Source organism: Mobula birostris, chromosome 8 (genome assembly GCF_030028105.1).
Source record: "Mobula birostris isolate sMobBir1 chromosome 8, sMobBir1.hap1, whole genome shotgun sequence".
Lineage (NCBI taxonomy): Eukaryota > Metazoa > Chordata > Chondrichthyes > Myliobatiformes > Myliobatidae > Mobula > Mobula birostris.
In genome coordinates, this window is record NC_092377.1 from 149,704,110 (window position 1) to 149,721,510 (window position 17,401).

The 17,401-nt window shown below is 39.6% G+C and overlaps 1 protein-coding gene across 2 annotated transcripts in view; it reads left to right on the forward strand.

Annotated features, from left to right (window-relative positions):
• Positions 1-17,401, forward strand: part of LOC140201834 (rho GTPase-activating protein 25-like) — a 100,534-nt gene that overhangs the window by 60,537 nt on the left and 22,596 nt on the right. For both annotated transcript variants that reach the window (XM_072266543.1, XM_072266542.1), the window contains exons 5-8: positions 4,577-4,784; positions 9,279-9,411; positions 15,378-15,451; positions 16,432-16,553. In XM_072266543.1, coding sequence (XP_072122644.1) covers positions 4,577-4,784; positions 9,279-9,411; positions 15,378-15,451; positions 16,432-16,553 — 537 coding nt within the window. The remainder of the gene's footprint in view (positions 1-4,576; positions 4,785-9,278; positions 9,412-15,377; positions 15,452-16,431; positions 16,554-17,401) is intronic.

A 17,401-nucleotide genomic window follows, 5' to 3' on the forward strand; every position in this document is an offset into this window, starting at 1 on the left:
TCTCCTCAGCTGCCCATCACTTCCCTCAGGCTCCCCTCCTTTTTCCCTTTCTGTGATTCACTGTCCTCTCCTATAAGATTCCTTCTTCTTCAGCCCTTTAATTTTAACATAGAACATAGAATAGTACAGCACATTAGAGGCCCTTCGGCCCACAATGTTGTGCCAAGCCTCAAACCCTGCCTCCCATATAACCCCCCACCTTAAATTCCTCCATATACCTGTCTAGCAGTCTTTTAAACTTCTCTAGTGTATCTGCCTCCACCACTGACTCAGGCAGTGTATTCCACACACCAACCACTCTCTGAGTGAAAAACCTTCCTCTAATATCCCCCTTGAACTTCCCACCCCTTACCTTTAAGCCATGTCCTCTTGTATTGAGCAGTGGTGCCCTGGAGAAGAGGCGCTGGCTATCCATTCTATCTATTCCTCTTATTATCTTGTACACCTCTATCATGTCTCCTCTCATCCTCCTTCTCTCCAAAGAGTAAAGCCCTGGCTCCCTTAATCTCTGATCATAATGCATACTTTCTAAACCAGGCAGCATCCTGGTAAATCTCCTCTGTACCCTTTCCAATGCTTCCACGTCCTTCCTATAGTGAGGCGACCAGAACTGGACACAGTACTCCAAGTGTGGCCTTATCAGAAAATTCCAGCTTCTGACTTCATTCCCTCACCCCCACTCACCCACCTTCCTCCTGACCTGGTCTGACTTATCACCTACCAGCTTGTACTCCTTTGCCTCCCCCAACCTTCTTATTCTGGCGTCTGCCACCTCTTTTCCAATCCTAATGAATGATCACAGCCCAATACATGACTGTTTGCTCCCCACCATAGAACTTGCCTGACTTTCAGAGTTCCTCCAGCATTTTGTGTGTTGTTGAGGAAAGACATATTGGCTTTTGGAGTGCAGAGGAGATTCAGGAGGTAGAGTCTGGAAAAGAGTGGCTTAGCCTATAATGAGACATTGGATTATCTGGGACCGTGCTCACTGGAATTCAGAAGAATGAGAGAGGATCTTACAGAAACATATAAAATTATGAAAGGGATGGATAAGATAGAGGCAGGAAAGTTGTTTCCACTTTTAAGTGAGACTAGAACCGGGGGACATAGATTCAAGGTTCAGGGGATCAGATTTGGGATGCAGCTGAGAAAAAAACTGCTTTTCCCACAGAGTGGCAGAATTACCTGCTCAGAGAAACAGGCTATATCATTCAATATATTTAAGATACAGTTACATACACTTTTGCATAGGAGGGGTATTAACGTTTATGGGGAAAAGACAGGTAGGAGAAGCTGAATGCATGGCCAGATCAGTCATGATCTTATTGAATGGTGGAGCAGACTTGATGGGACAGATAGCCTACTCCTGCTCCTACTTCTTCTGTCCTTATGATTTGCTGCATTAAATTAAAATATCCATTGTCAGTCCTAATATCCACCACCCACTTTATTGATTGTATAATCCTTCATCCACCTGAGTCTGCTTTCCGGAATTCCCTCCTCACTCAGCCTCTATAGCTTATTTAATAGCTCCCTCCAAACTATCTCTGTTACCCATCTGCCTCTGTACTCTCCAGATCTTATTCAGCACCTGTTGACTTCACTCTTGCCCTGACAGTAAAGACATTGAGTAAACAGAACTTCAGCTTTCTTTTGTTATGATTTCCATTTCCCTCTGATTCATGAGTATCCTTGGTTTTCATCCTTCTGTCACTGGTGATCATATCATCAGGTGAGTTCCTAAATCCTGGAATTCCTTCTCCAAATGTTTCTTCCTCTCTCTCTCCCTTGTTCTAAGAGTAAACCTAGCTCTGAATAGACTTTTGACCATCTGTCTCAAAGTCCTCTTTTCTGACTCAAGTCTATACACTCTTCCAACAACGTGTTTGAATTATTTTACTACATCAAAAGATGCTACATAAATATAAATTGTAGTTGAGTTTGTTGAAAGCAGTGGAAATGGTCTGCAAAAATTACATGCTATATTTAACCAAGGAGATGGGGTTAGTTCACTCTACCCTTTGTAATTCTGCAGCTCCTTTCTTGACGGTGTTTTGAACTCAACATTCACTCCGATTCAGGAGGGGTAATAACTGTTCATGAACTCAGTGATGTGGGAGGGCTTTGCCTTTGATGGGCTGGGCCATATTTACTACTTCAGAATCAGGTTTATTATTACTGGCATGTGTTGTGAAATTTTAGATTAGATTATTAGATTATGAGGACACACAGTCCCCTTTTATTGTCATTTAGTAATGCATGCATTAAAAAATGATACAATGTTTTTCCAGAATGATATCACAGAAACACATGACAAACCAAGACTTAAAAACTGACAAAAACCTCATAATTATAATATATAGTTACAACAGTGCAAAGCGATACTGTAATTTGATAAGAACAGACCATAGGTACAGTACAGTCTCAAAGACTCCCGAAAGTCCCATCATCTCGCGCAGACGGTAAACCTCCAGTGCCGCAAGCTTGCCGATGCAGCACCTCGGAAGCATCTGACCACAGTTCGACTCAAAACTCCTAGCCTCCGACCAGCTCTCTGACACCGATGCATCGAGCACCATCTCCGCCGAGTGCTTCGACCCCGGCCCCGGCAACAGGCAACAGGCAAGGCCAAGGATTTGGGGCCTTCCCTCCGGAGATTCTCAATCGTGCAGTAGTAGCGGCAGCGAAGCAGGCATTTCAGAAGTTTCTCCAGCTGTTCCTCTGTGCTTCTTCACGTCTGTCTCTATCAAATCAGGATTGTGCACGGCATCCTACTTCACAGATACGATATCAGTTCGGAACGGCCACGCGCGCTGCATCGCGCCGCCATCTTCTGAATTAAATCATTTAATTTGTTAAATTAGCAGCAGCAGCTCAATGCAATAGATGATAATATAGAAAGAAGAAGAAAAATAAATAAATAAATCACAGTAAGTAGATATATATGTCTATTATTTATTACTATTTATTTATGTATATGTTTATTATATGAATAGATTAAAAATAGTGCAAAAACAGAAATAATATAAAAAAGTGAGGTAGTAAGGCTTCCTTCCAAGATACCTTACAGAACATCAATCTCGAGCAGCAGAGCTCGATAGATATGATTAAATATTCTTGTTTTAGCCTGATACTACTTTTTGTAGACTCTCCATTCAGTTCCATGGCATTTGTGTTCTATACCAAACTGTGATGCAGCAACCAGTTAAATACTCTCCACCATGCACCTGTAGATGTTTGTCAAAGTTTTAGATGTCATGCCAAATCTTTGCACACTTCTAAGGAAGTAGAGGTGTTATGTTTTGTAACTTCAAGACATTAAACGAATTTAAATGAAGATATGGAGTCTGAAATAAGGGTGTAACTTTGAGTTTACTTTTAGCGAGGCACACATGTATTACTTGGTAGCATGGTGATGTATGCAATGAATGTATTATTACATATAACCCATAATTATTTAAATGAACAAGAATGCTTAATCAACCAATATATATGTACAAGGTTACTCAAATATTATTGAATATTAAATACACAACAAGGGGCGCTGCCGTGCTGTCTTTCTAATGGAATTTGCGTGCTGGGTCTAATTTAGGTTGGCACGACGTTATGACAACTTGGGATGTTCCAGAGTTCAGAATTCAATTCCAGCACTGTTCTGTAAGGAGCCTCTGTATGTCCTCCCCGTAGAATGCATGGGTTTTTCCTGGGTGCTCCAGTTTCCTCCCACAGTTGAAAGATGTACCCGGGTAGGTTAAGTGGCCATTGTAAATTGTCCCATGGATAGGTTAGGGTTAATTGGGTTTTTTGGCAGTTGCTGGGACGGTGCGGCTCAAAGGGCCCGAAAGGCCTACTCTGCACTGTATCACTAAGTAAATAAAATAACCAATAAACACTGTTAAAGATCTTCATCTATGCTCCGTAGCCATTCAAGTGCTTGACACTGAGATTTTGCTGCACCTTTGTACTTCAGCCTATCACTGGCATGATCGCAGCTTGAAGGGTGTACATAGGCCTAAAATCTACATGAAATTTTGTTGGACTCATGGTAATTAAACTATTACCTCAATTTGAAATGAAGTCATCATTTATACAATGCTAACAGCTCAATGGTCATGTTTGCGGCAAAGCCAGGAATTTCCTTTGGAATTCCTTTTATCAGCAGTCAAAATTCAAAGTGCATTTATTATCAAAATATGCACATGTCACTATATACTACCATGGGATTTTCTTGCAGCCATGCAGTAGAATTTATGAAAAACTACAAAAAAAGACTGATAAACACTAATGTGCAAAAAAAAAGACAAATTGTGTAAAAATACTGAGAATGTGAATTACAGAGTTCTTGAAAGTGAGTCTGTAGGTTGTGCAATCGGTTCAGATTTGAGGTGAGTGAAGTTATCCATGCTGGTTTAGACAAGTCGTGCCAGTAATCTCATCATCCCTATAGGAGATAGGAAGAACATTTTCATATTTGGATTTACTACTCTCTCTGTGAAGGTGGTAGAACCTGATTCTGAGATCTTTGATCTCCAAGAGGGTTGGTAGATTTCTAATTTAATTATTTTCCTTCCCTCAGCTGTCTTCGGCCAGCGTCTGACAGACACAGTGGCATATGAGCAAAAGTTTGGCCAACACTTGGTGCCCATTATCGTGGAGAAGTGTGTTGCCTTCATGCGGGAGCAGGGACTAAAAGAAGAAGGAATCTTTCGCTTACCTGGGCAAGACAACTTGGTCAAAGAACTGAGGGATGCTTTTGATGCTGGAGAGAGGCCAACATTTAACAGGTATGCAAATGAAACATCCATTGTGAGGAAAATTGCTATAATGCCATCACATTTAGGAAAGTGTATTATCAATACGCAGCAAAGAGCACACAAGGGAAAAAAGACTGCGAGAAGAACTCAGTGGGTTAGGCAGCATCTATGGAAGTGAATAAACAGTCGATGTTTTGGGCTCAGGACTGAAAAGGAAGAGGGAAGTTGCCAAAAGAAAAAAAGGTGGTGGGGGGGGGAGGGAAAGGAGGTAGTAGGTGATAGGTGAAACCAGGTGGGTGGAAAAGGTCAATGGCTGGAGAAGTAGGAATCTGATAGGTGCGGAGAGTGGACATCGGAGAAGCAGGAATCTGATAGGTGCAGGTGGACATCGGAGGAGCAGGAATCTGATAGGTGCGGAGGGTGGACATCGGAGAAGCAGGAATCTGATAGGTGCGGAGAGTGGACATCGGAGAAGCAGGAATCCGATAGGTGCGGAGAGTGGACATCGGAGAAGCAGGAATCTGATAGGTGCGGAGAGTGGACATCGGAGAAGCAGGAATCTGATAGGTGCGGAGAGTGGACATCGGAGAAGCAGGAATCTGATAGGTGTGGGGAGTGGACATTAGAGAAGCAGGAATCTGATAGGTGCAGGTGGACATCGGAGAAGCAGGAATCAGGTGCGGGGAGTAGACATCGGAGAAAGGGAAGGAGGAGTGGACTTACAGGAAGTATTAGGCAGGTGAGAAGAGGTAAAAGGTCAGAGTGGGAAATAGAAGCAGTAGATACGGGGCTGAGGGAAATCTATTTGCCAGAAGGAGAAATCGATATTCATGCCATCAGGTTGTAGGCTACCCAGACGGAGGCCCTGAGGGTGGCCTCATCTTGGCACAAGAGGAGCCACAGACTGACACGTCAGAATGGGAATGGGAATCTGAATTAAAATATTTGTCACCAGGAAGTCCCGCTTGTGGCAGATGGAGCAAATGTACTCAATGAACAGGTCTCCCAATAAATGCTGGGTCTCATGAAGGTGGAGGAGGCTGCACCAGGAACACCAAACACAATAGATAACCTCAGCAGATTTGCAGGTATAGTGTTGCTTCACCTGGAAGCACTGTTTAGGGCTTTGAATGGAGGTGAGGTAGGAAGTGTAGAGGCAGATGTAGTACTTAAGCTGCTTGCAGGGATAAGTTTTGGGAAGCAGATTAGCAGGGAGGGATGAATGGACAAGGGAATTGCAGAGGGACTGATGCCTGTAGAAACTGGAGAGGGGAAGAAACAATATATTTAGTTTAATGTTCTCCCTTTGTGCATTTTTTTTATGATCGTCACACTATTCAGCAATTATCCTTGTGGTTGATGATTTTGCATTAGGCACTGGAATTAATCTTTCAGCAATGGTGTACACATTCCGCTCCACTTTGATATCACTGGGTAAATTAAAATGAACAGAATCTTTAAAAAGCGATATAAAATCTACTTGCTCATCTACAGTGCCAAAGTTCAACTCAGTGTTATGCAGATCACAGAGTTAAAATTCCTCTTGCCTCTTCTCAGCCGAATAGCTTGTCATTTGGTGCTTTGCACCTGGAATACCATAAAACCATAAAACGTATGAGCAGAATTAGGCCATTTGGTCCATCAAGCCTGCTCCATCATTCAATAATAGCTGATCATTTTTTCCTCTCCTCAGTCCCACTCCCCAGTCTTCTCCCCGTAACCTTTGATGCCATGTCCAATCAAGAACCTATCAGGCTCTGCCTTAAATACACCAAACAACCTGGCCTCCACAGTTGCCTGTAGTAAGATATTCCTCCAATGCACCACCCTCTGGCTAAAGGAATTTCTCCGCACCTCTGTTTTAAATGGGCACCTGTCTATCCTGAGGCTGTGCCCTCTTGTCCTAGAGTCCCCCATCATGGGAAACATCCTTTTCACATTTACTCTGTCTAGGCCTTTCAACATTTGAAAGAGGTCAATGTGATTTCCCCCTCATCCTTCTAAATTTCAGCAAGTGCAGATCCAGAGCTATCAAACGTTCCTTGTAGAATAACCCTTGCATTCCCAGAATCATTGTTGTGAACCTCCTCTGAACTCTCTCCAATAGAAAATGGCTCTGAAAAACTTTTAAATCAGCAATATTTCAGATAAAATATAGTTTAAGATTTTACTGTATCCGTATATAAATTCATCCTATATAGCCTTTCTCTGAAACAAGTTCACCATGCCCGCAAAGTCAATATTTTAAACAATCTATCTTAAAGTTACCTCATAAAGTGCATAAATCTATGGATTGTGTTACCCATTCTCCAAATACCAAAACTTAAAAGACCAGGAACTGGTCAATCTGTCCCTCAAACTTGTTGTCATTCAGTCACAACTAATTCAATCGCAGCCTTGACAACTTTCCTTCTCTCTCCCCATATCCATTGTTCTCTTTAAAAACGCAAACAGTGCCTACACTGAAGAAGTTTAAATCTTCTCTTTGACGGGAGTTCGGTGAAACCACCTCTCACTGCTCTCCATCTGTAATTTCTTCGGCCCTTCAACTTTTCGACCACATTTTGACTCAGACTCGCTACTACAGCCATATATCCTTCCAACTTTCCAGCTCTTAGCTCCATCCCTCCCCCTCCTGTCTTCTCCTATCATTTCAGATCTCCCCCTCCCCCTCCCACTTTCAAATCTCTTACTGTCTCTTCTTTCAGTTAGTACTGACGAAGGGTCTTGGCCCGAAACATCCACTCTACCTTTTCTTAGAGATGCTGCCTGGCCTGCTGCATTCACCAGCATTTTTTATGTGTGTTCCATTGTTCTCTTGTTTAAATATCTGTTGATCACATCCTTGAATATATTCAGTGACTGTCTCCACAACTCTCTGGAGTAGAGATTTCCAAAACAATGCTGAAAGACAAAATTCCTGCTTGATCTAAATTTTCCAAAGCAATGCTCCTTAGTTATAGATGTCTCCATTAGGAGTAAAGTACTCTTGGCATATATCCTGTTAGTGTTGCTCAGAATTTTACACGTTTTAATTTCTCTGAACTCTAATAAGCTCTCAAATCTTTTCATATGTCAAACCCCTCATCCTAGTAATCAATCTAGTAAACCTTTGTTTTGATCCAATGACAGTGTGTCTGTCCTTAATAATTCCATGCAGTACCCGGTAACAAATCACACTCATCATCATAAAGCTGGTGTTCCCAAGCCGGGGTCCACAGATCCCTCGGTAATGGTAGGGGTCCACGGCATTAAAAAATGTTGGGAATCCCAGTCATAAAGAGTAACTTAAGAAAAGTAAGTCCACACATTATGGCCAGCAAAGCTCTAACTGGAGTAAGGTCTTGGGAAATTTGGGACAACGAATGGGGGACTCATGAAAATAAAATCAAAATCAAAGCAATAATTAGGTACATTTCAAGAGGATTACAGTTGAAAAAGTGAGAGGTTGTGTTCAATCAGCTTAAATTCTTTTTGCCAATTTTGGAATTTTGTGTGCTATTATTTGGTGGGTGTACACATTCAAGATTTTGAGAAGCATTTAAGAAAATCTCAAGCATGTGGGGGTTCACCTATCATGGAGGAGTGAACAGGATATCTTGGGAACAGAAGACTGAAAGTGACAATAAGTGTATTTAATGTATTTAAATATATTTAAATGTATTTAATATAAAAAACAGCAAATCTGCAGATGCTGGGAAGCCTAAGCAACACATAAAAAGCTGGAGGAACTCAGCAGGCCAGGCAGCATCTATGGAAAAGAAGGAACAGTCAATACTTCGGGCCTTCAGATTTCTTATTCTGACTTCTCCCCTTCCTTTCCAGTCCTGCTGAAGGGTCTCAGCATGAAATGTTGACTGTTTACCCATTTCCATAGATGTTGCCTAGCCTGCTGATTTCTCGCAGCATTTTGCAATGTATTTAATATGTTCTTCCCTGAGGCAGCAGAAGTTGGTTAGTGCAAATACAAGACATTCACCACAAAATAAAATAAGAAATGCAAAAAAGAACTTCTTTACTCAGAGTGCAACTCATAATCATAGGAAGTGGTTGAAGTAAATGGTAAAGTTAGATTGAAGGAGGAACTGGATAAGTTACAAGAATCAGCATCTCTATCAACTTACTTGGCAATTTGAAACAAATGAACAAATTTCATCCAACAGATACCAGCTGCCTATCCTGCCTTGAATTAATTTTGCGTGAGGGAATCTCCAGATCTGCTGCTGTTTTTATTTTGTATGTCATTCAGACTTCTAATTGAAGTGAGGCCTTAGGAGGCGAGTCTGTCCACAAGCCTCCTCACGCCATCAAAGTGTGATACCACTTAATTCAGAATTTTGCCTGGTGACTGACTTTAACCTGAATTCTGCAAAATAATTATTGTCTCCAGGCACAAAAAATATAATGAGCTGCACAATGGCCATTATGCCCTAATCTATCCAAATTATCTGCGAGAATTTCTTTAAAATTCCTTCCACCTGCTTCATTAAATTATTATATATTGACACATGCCTTTTCTTCCAGGGATACGGATGTGCACACTGTCGCCTCTTTGTTCAAGCTGTACTTCAGGGAGCTCCCAGAACCGGTCATTCCTTGGTCCCAATATGAAGACTTCCTTGCATGCAGTCAGAAGATGGACGGCGAAAACAAGTTGGTGAGTTATTCGTCTACCTGTAATTTATACTCTATCTTGCTGTTTTCTATTAGCTTTGAAGAATACGGATTTATTATCTAAAAGTCAATTATGCCCGTATATTTTGTATAATTAAAGAATTGAAAATACACGTGAACTAAGATGTTAACTGTCCAGTGCTATCACCAGTGGGATCTTCAGTTGATCTGCCACCTGTCTTCAGGAGCTAAGAACTGGAATTTAATAATTATTGCCACATGTACCGAGATACAGAGAAAAGCTAGCCTTGCATTCTGTTCATACAGATCAGATCATTACACAGTGTAGTGAGGTAGAACAAGATAAAACAATAACAGAATGTAGAATAAAGTTTAACAGCTACAGACAAGGTGCAGTGCCGGTAAATATTAAGGTGCAAAATCGTAACAAGGTAGGTTATGAGGTCAGGAGTCCATCTTATCATACTAGGGAACAGTTTAATAGTCTTATGACAATGGGTTAGCTGTCTTTGAGCCTGGTGGTATGGACTTCCAGGCTTTTGCATTTTCTGCCTGATGGAAAGGGGGATAAGAGAGAATACCCAGGGTGTGTGAGGCCTTTGGTTATGCTGACCACTTTATTAGGCAACGTGAAGTATACACAGAGTCCATGGAGGGGAGGCTGGTTTCCGAGATGTGCTGAGCTGTGTCCACAACTCTAAGATTAAATGATGATATACAATCGCTCAGTTCCATTCAATTAGTCACATGGGAGGCTCACGAATATTCTCTTTACCTCTAAATAAAAAAAATGCAAAAAGGCTAACAGAGAAATATGTCATTTGGCCCATCTGGTCCATCCTGACTTACACAATAATATCAAGCCTTCCCATACTTTTCCACTATATTCACGTGCTAATTTAATTGCCTCTCAAATGCACCCAAAATATCCATCTTATCTAGTTGAGGAAACATTTACATATATTCTGAGTATTAAACATTATTTTAAAATTTCCATTGGATTTTTAGTACAACAAAAAGAGTCAAGATTATAGGAGAAGGAATTGACTCTCAATCCACTCCTTCATTTAACAAAATCAAGGTTGATTCATAACTCAACACTATTTATTATGTTTCTTGCCATATCCCTGAGAATTTTTCATAATCAAAAATCTAGAAATCCCAGATTTAGAATTAACAATTTACCTTGTGTGAGTTATGATGTCTGGAAATCCCGCAGTATAGGTGTGATAGACTCCAGAAAATTTGACTCTATCTTTTAGATTCTATTCCAAGCAAGACTCTCCAACTAGCAGAGCAAGGCTGGCTAAAAATACACCTCCTCTTAACATCTTGTAAAAATGTTTGGATCATGACAAGGGCAAAAGGATTAAAAGAACTATTTTCACTGATTCTGACAAAGATCATAAATTTAAAGCTAAAAGAAAAATGAAGATTTTGTGCTCAGAGTTCAGATTCAAGACACCCAGTCACATTCAGTAGAAGCAGTAAAATCCATTCACAACATTTAATGTACTAGAAAAAAATTTAAGAGGAAATAGAAAATGGGATCAATCAATATTGAAAGGTGTTTTCAGAACGTGGGAAAAAGGTAGATGGGCTCACTTAAATTTAAAATTGCTTGAATGGGAAGGAGACAATATAGAGTCCTTTGTATAGCAGAATGATAGCAGGAATAATATTATAAAAGAGGCTTATTTCATTAAAATAATGGCCCAGTTTTCAAAATTATTTAAATTAAGGGACACAAGCAATTCTTCCATTGGATAGTGTTAGTATCATATCGTGCCAGAAGAGCAAAGGAATAAATTGGATAAAGTGTTTCTACCAGGTAATAAAGTATTCGGGCAGGAATTAAATCATATAGCATTTAGATAAGAGTGTCTAGGGAAAGGAAAATCTCATCTCAGTTCCTAACACTAACCATTTACTCTGAGAATTTATCACCTAGTTTTAAATCGTCTAGCCTGAAAAAAATGTCAATTGAATTATAAAATAATAAGAAGATTTCAGAAGTGATTTGTTAAGTTCAAACTGTCAAATCCAATCTGAATCTTATACTTCCTTACTTAATGCCCATTACGCTGCTGGTGTTTAGAGTATTAATGAATCCTCCATCAGTCTGTCCATTCCTTAGAACACATATATAGAAGGATTCTTCATTGTTGTCTCTGCAACAATTTTGTTTTACTCGTCAGGGTTGTTAGCCCTGAGCTGAACCCCTGAACCTGGATCACTCTTAGTCTGGCCTCTACCCTTTGACCTGTTTGTCATGGGTGACTCTACCAGGAGGCAAAGCATAAAGCCCTGAATGCAGCCAACATAACTCTCTAGGCCATTGAGGCACACAGGTCTCCAAATTCTATGACAAAGTTGTGGCCCTCTTGGAGGAGAACCTTATACACCACAAATGAAAACTTCCCATTCATCTGAATTCCAGGGAGTAAGAAATAACAAAATGAAATTAATGCAAGCCATCAGAATTGAAAGTCATCTTTAAGAGACAAATATCACACAGTCTGATAAAGTACTGTATTTTCAAATCTAATGGTCTCGTTTATCTCCTATAATCTGTTAAGACTTCCTGATGTGAGGATGACTGTGGGATAATGTAATTCTCTGTTCACCCACATTACCCTTGTCCAAAGGGAACAGTAAATTTCCTGGGATCAATCTGGCCTGAATTGGTAAAATATAATCATTTTTCTACTTTGCTGCTAATTCTTCTGCTGTGCCTCTTTTGACCCTCATGACTCACACCACAAAAGTTTTCCAATCATTAACAAGAGAAAATCTGCAGATGCTGAAAACCCGAGCAACACACACAAAATACTTATAGGAGCTCCGCAGGCCAGGCACATTCATGGAAAAGAGTACTGTTGACGTTTTGGGCCGAAACCTCGACTGTACTCTTTTCCATAGATGCTGCATGACCTGCCGAGTTCCTCCAGCATTTTGTATGTGTTACCACAGCAGTATTCATACTTGTATAAACTAGACTATCACAAAAATAGAAAATAAAATCCCTGAATTTCTGAAGAGATTTTTATCATTAACTAAAGTAAACCCTCACTCCTGGTACCCTGTTAGTGATTCTGCACTTTCTATGGATTCTTTATTTCTTCCAAACTCCAAAGTCCTCTTCAAATTGAAGGTGGCATCCATGATTTTTAACCAAATGGAATACACCTGTCATTCATTTGTGGGTTTTTTTTCTGTTTTGTGGATGTCTGCAAAGAGTGAGAATTTCAGGTTGTATACTGTATATATTCTCTGATACTACATTAAACCATTGCACAGATTGGCAGTAAGATCCCATTTCTTCTACCTGGTAACCAAACTTTTTATTTAAGTGGATCCTTTCACATTCTTCAAATTCCTTTGGAAATTTTCACAACATCACAAAGAGGTTTTCAGACAATGACATATAGCCATCTTTTGTGCTGCTCCAGTTTTTATTGTTTTTGTTTTGGGATCTGAGATTCACTGACAATTTGCTGAGATTCACTGACATTTATTATTCTGTATAAGAAATGTGAGAGTCTAATTACACAAGCTCCCAATGACAACAGTGTGAAAACTACTGATAATTGGCCCTTCAGCAGTATTGAGTGAGGGATTAATATTGGTCAAGGCCCAGTGATAAATTGCCTGTAGCTATAGAGTTCTGCAGAACAGAAATGTGCCCTTCAGCCCATCTAATCCATGCCTACTCTTTTGCCCATCTACACTAATCCCACTTGTCCTCATAAGACAATTTAAGATGGGGAGGGTTAGTTATTCTCTTCCATAACTACCATGAAATTTACAAAATTTTTGTCACTGTTCCCAGAGTGTTCCCCTAACAACACTTCCACCATCTGTTCTGTTTCATTTCCTGCCTCTAGTAGGACTTTCTTATACTCTGTCTCAAGAAAACTTTCTTAGGTGCACTTAGCAAATTCCACCCTGTCTCAGCTCCTTGCTCTTAGGCAATCCCAGCCAAAACTCGGAAATTTAAAATCACCCAGTCCCATAACCATTTTCCTTTTATACCTTTCTCCAAATTGCTTACATATCTGTACCTCTGATTCCTGCTTACTATTTGGAGGCCTGTAGCATCATGCCAGCAGAACTATCAGCCTGCTCAAATTCCTAAATTCTACCTGTAAGGTCTCACAGAATGACCCCATCCAGATATCTTTTCTCTAGGTGCTGCCGCTATGACTTCCCCTCCTTTACATTTCCCTCTGTTGCTTCTGAACAACCCCAGAACATTAAGCTGAGTGTCCTGCAGTTCTCTTTACTAGGTTTCTGTCATTGCAATAACATCATAATTCCACACTCTAAGCTATTCTAATTTACCTGTGAGACTCCATGCATTAAAGTGAATGCATTTAGTTTTGTCAGTCCTCTCATACTCCCCACTTGCCACAGTCTGCTTTGCCCACTGGACTTAATTTATTCTCTATATTTTTTTACCGCATCTGCCGCTCTGCAAATTATTCCCAACACTCTGTCAAATTAATTCAAACCTTCTTGACAACTATCAGCAATCCTTTTGGCAGGGATATCAGTGTCCCTCCAGTTCCTCAACAGGGAGAACTTGAAATGTTTTCAATCCACTTGAGGACAGATGAGGTTTCAATTTAAAAATTCAAAAGATAGCGGTTGTAAGAGTGCTGCATACCTTTACTGTTCTGTCCAAGACCTTTCCGTATTCAAGTCATGAGACCCAATATATCCCGTCTCAAAGACGTGAGAGTTACCGACCTAACTGCAGTGTACAATGCACAGCCAGGCACATTATACACTAATAATCTTCTATCTGACTGTTAGGAAATTCCAGTGGTTCAGTGTCAGGCCCCATGATCCTTTTCTATTCTTTGGGGTCCTGATTCCCTTGCTGCCTCTCATAATAAAGTAATACCAATACTGAAATTCTTTTAAAATCATCTGATCCTCTTTCTAACACTTCTTTAAATCTCAACAGGTTCACTGAAAAACGTAATATTCCATTGTCTAACATGTTTTCCTTAAAACTGAAATAAAAGTGATTGAAATATTTAATAACATCCAAAAGTCCAGAAAGCCTGCTCATCCATCACCAAAGATTAGATTGTGTTAGATTAATGGAATCTTAATTACTCTATTTAACATACTTCTTTAGAGCAACATCACACCAAACGAAATATAAGTGGGTTTCCAAACAGTGGCCTTGGTGACAATATACAATAATTCGGAAGATGTGTAGTTTGGGTGGTTGATGGTTGGGTTGAGTTGTCCTCTGATCTTGGCAATTTACTTGCAAACGTTTCATCACATGTGAGAAGACATTGTCATTGAGTCAGTCTCATCGCATCAATAGTATGCTGATAATGCCTCCTTGCATCGTGATAAAACATTTGCAATTCCCAAGATCGGAGAACAACTGAATCCAACATTAGACAATTATCCAGCAAAACAGAGCACCTGTAGTCCGGTTGATATTCATATTATCATGGACAACCTACTCATTTTGTTTCTTTGGCAATCTCCATTATCATTTTTGGTTTTTACACAATTATGTCAGTGTATTAGGTTCAATATTTGGTGAAGGGATAAAGCATTCAAGTGATTGTGCAATTGAGTTTTATTCAAAAGAGCCAAGATGTACTTTCTGACATCCTAGATGATTTTTGTCTATTTCTGGGTGGCATTAATAGAAGTGACTCCTGCAGCAGCTATACTCAACAATCCAGGAATACCTCTGCCATCTGATTTCTGAATAGGCATTGAACCAATGAACACAACCTTACTACTGTGTCTATTTCTATTTTTGCACTATATAATTTAACTATTTTTAAAATATATATATATATATATTCACTGTAATTCAGTTTTTTTACATCATCATGTATTGCACTGTATTGCTGCCACAAAGTTAACAAATTTCACAATATTTGCTGGTGGTATTAAACCTGATTCTGATTATGATTAATACTGAGACTTGTCATCTTTTCTTGACAGGGGAAACAGGAACTGACGAAACTGATATCGTTGTTGCCTCAGGCAAACTACAACCTGCTTGGTTACATCTGCAGGTATGCAGGTCTATTAGAAAAAAATACAACCCATCCCTTTGGACATTTGCAAACTTTGTTGCAGCGAATATTAAAATATGAACACTGGATGCATCTGTGTAATAAAGAACCATGAAATTGGATGTGATATGTAGTATCTGAGGGCTATGGAACTGGAGATAGATTGGAAAAGTTGTGTGGTATTAATAGAGGGTTAGAAGAGGGCTATTAGTTTGAAAGTAGATGAATATCAGAAATAAATATGAAAAATGCTGAAAATACTATCCAGAGAGAGTGACAGAGTTCACATTTCGGTCAATGGTCTTTCATTAGAACTCAATCTTGCACCATTTCACGGAGTTCTTATAAAAAGCCAAGACACAAATATTACCAGGCTTACTGAGTATTTCTAATATTTTCTGCTCATCTGTTGTATGTTCAATGAAGGCTTCAGTTTAAAATGGGAGTGATTTTTATTTTGATTCTGATTGGTTTACTATTGTGCGGGAATAATCTGTCTTTGGTTGCTAGAGCTAAAGGTGGTTGTGAACATCAGCCTTGGTGTATAATCAACTTGGCATAGTCATTTCAACCAATCAAAGATTAAGTTACCCTTCCACATATCTGTATGGATGTGATACATATGTAATGGAGATGTCAGAGGCCAGAATTGTAACCAGAGAACACATTTAAACAATTTACAAAAGGACTGGAGGAACAGGAGAATTCATGCAATGAGTGTTTAAGATTTGGAAGGCATTATATTGTACAAAGCTCATAACTGATTTTAAAGTTGCCTTCAAAAGGGAAATAGAAAAGTATCCAACAAAATGTTTTTGAAAGAACTGGCTCAGACTAGATAGGTCTTGTGTTGCTGTATTATTCAATGATCTGGAACAGTGCTTACTGGATGTTAGAGTTTTTCTTCTCTTCAAAATAACTTTGATAACTTGACCTAAATCTATAATAATGTGACAAACTCTGATCTCTTTCCTGTTCAGGTTTCTCCATGAAGTCCAGTTGCATTCCGCTGTTAACAAAATGAGTGTGGACAATTTGGCCACTGTTATCGGAGTGAATCTCTTCAGGCCCAGGATTGAGGATCCTGTGGCCATCATGAGAGGCAAGTTAAGCCTTACACAATATCAAGTCTACAGTTTGAGATAGTTAATAATAACTCAAACCTGCTCTTGTGTGAGCGATATTGGTAAATTGTATCTTGTAACATCTGACAATAATAGACTTGTCTTGTCTACAATCCATCCAGATGAATAAATGACAACAGTGCATTGAGGAAGTACAAAGTTGAATAATAACAGACCGCAGAATGAAGTGTTACAGTGCAGAGAAAGAGTAGTGCAGATGGACAGTAAGGGACAAGGTCACATGGATGTATGGCACAGAAGATAAACAGGAAATGACCCTGACCTGCTCCAAATCTGATCATATCAACAGCTTAATGAAAATTGCTGAAAGTGGATCAAGCATTTACAATGGCGAGAAATGAAGTTGCAATAGCTTTAAACCAGACAATGCATCCCATCAGCTGATTGATGTTATTGGTAGAAGGCTAGGAAAAGATCATTTTTCGTCTCATGTTTCAAGAGCTGAATACTGTAATCTTTTGCAGTTTGTAATCCTCTTCCAAGGTTTTGCTCAATTTTATAAAGAATCAAATGTTGAAAGTGGAGTGCCACTTTTGTAACATACGTTCAACACCTGAAGAAGGGTCTTGGCGCAAAATATCTACTATCTATTTATTTCCATAGATGCTGCCTGACCTGCTGAGCTCCTCCAGCATTTTTTGTGTGTTGCTCTGGATTTCCAGCATCTGCAAACTTTTCTCAGTCAGCATAAACATGAGAAAGGTTTCTAGCCCCAGGATCTAGAAAAAAGTTCTGATATGATAATATCAACAATTTGAATTTAGAAAGTGTGCTTAACAATAGAAAACACTTTTAGCAAGACAAA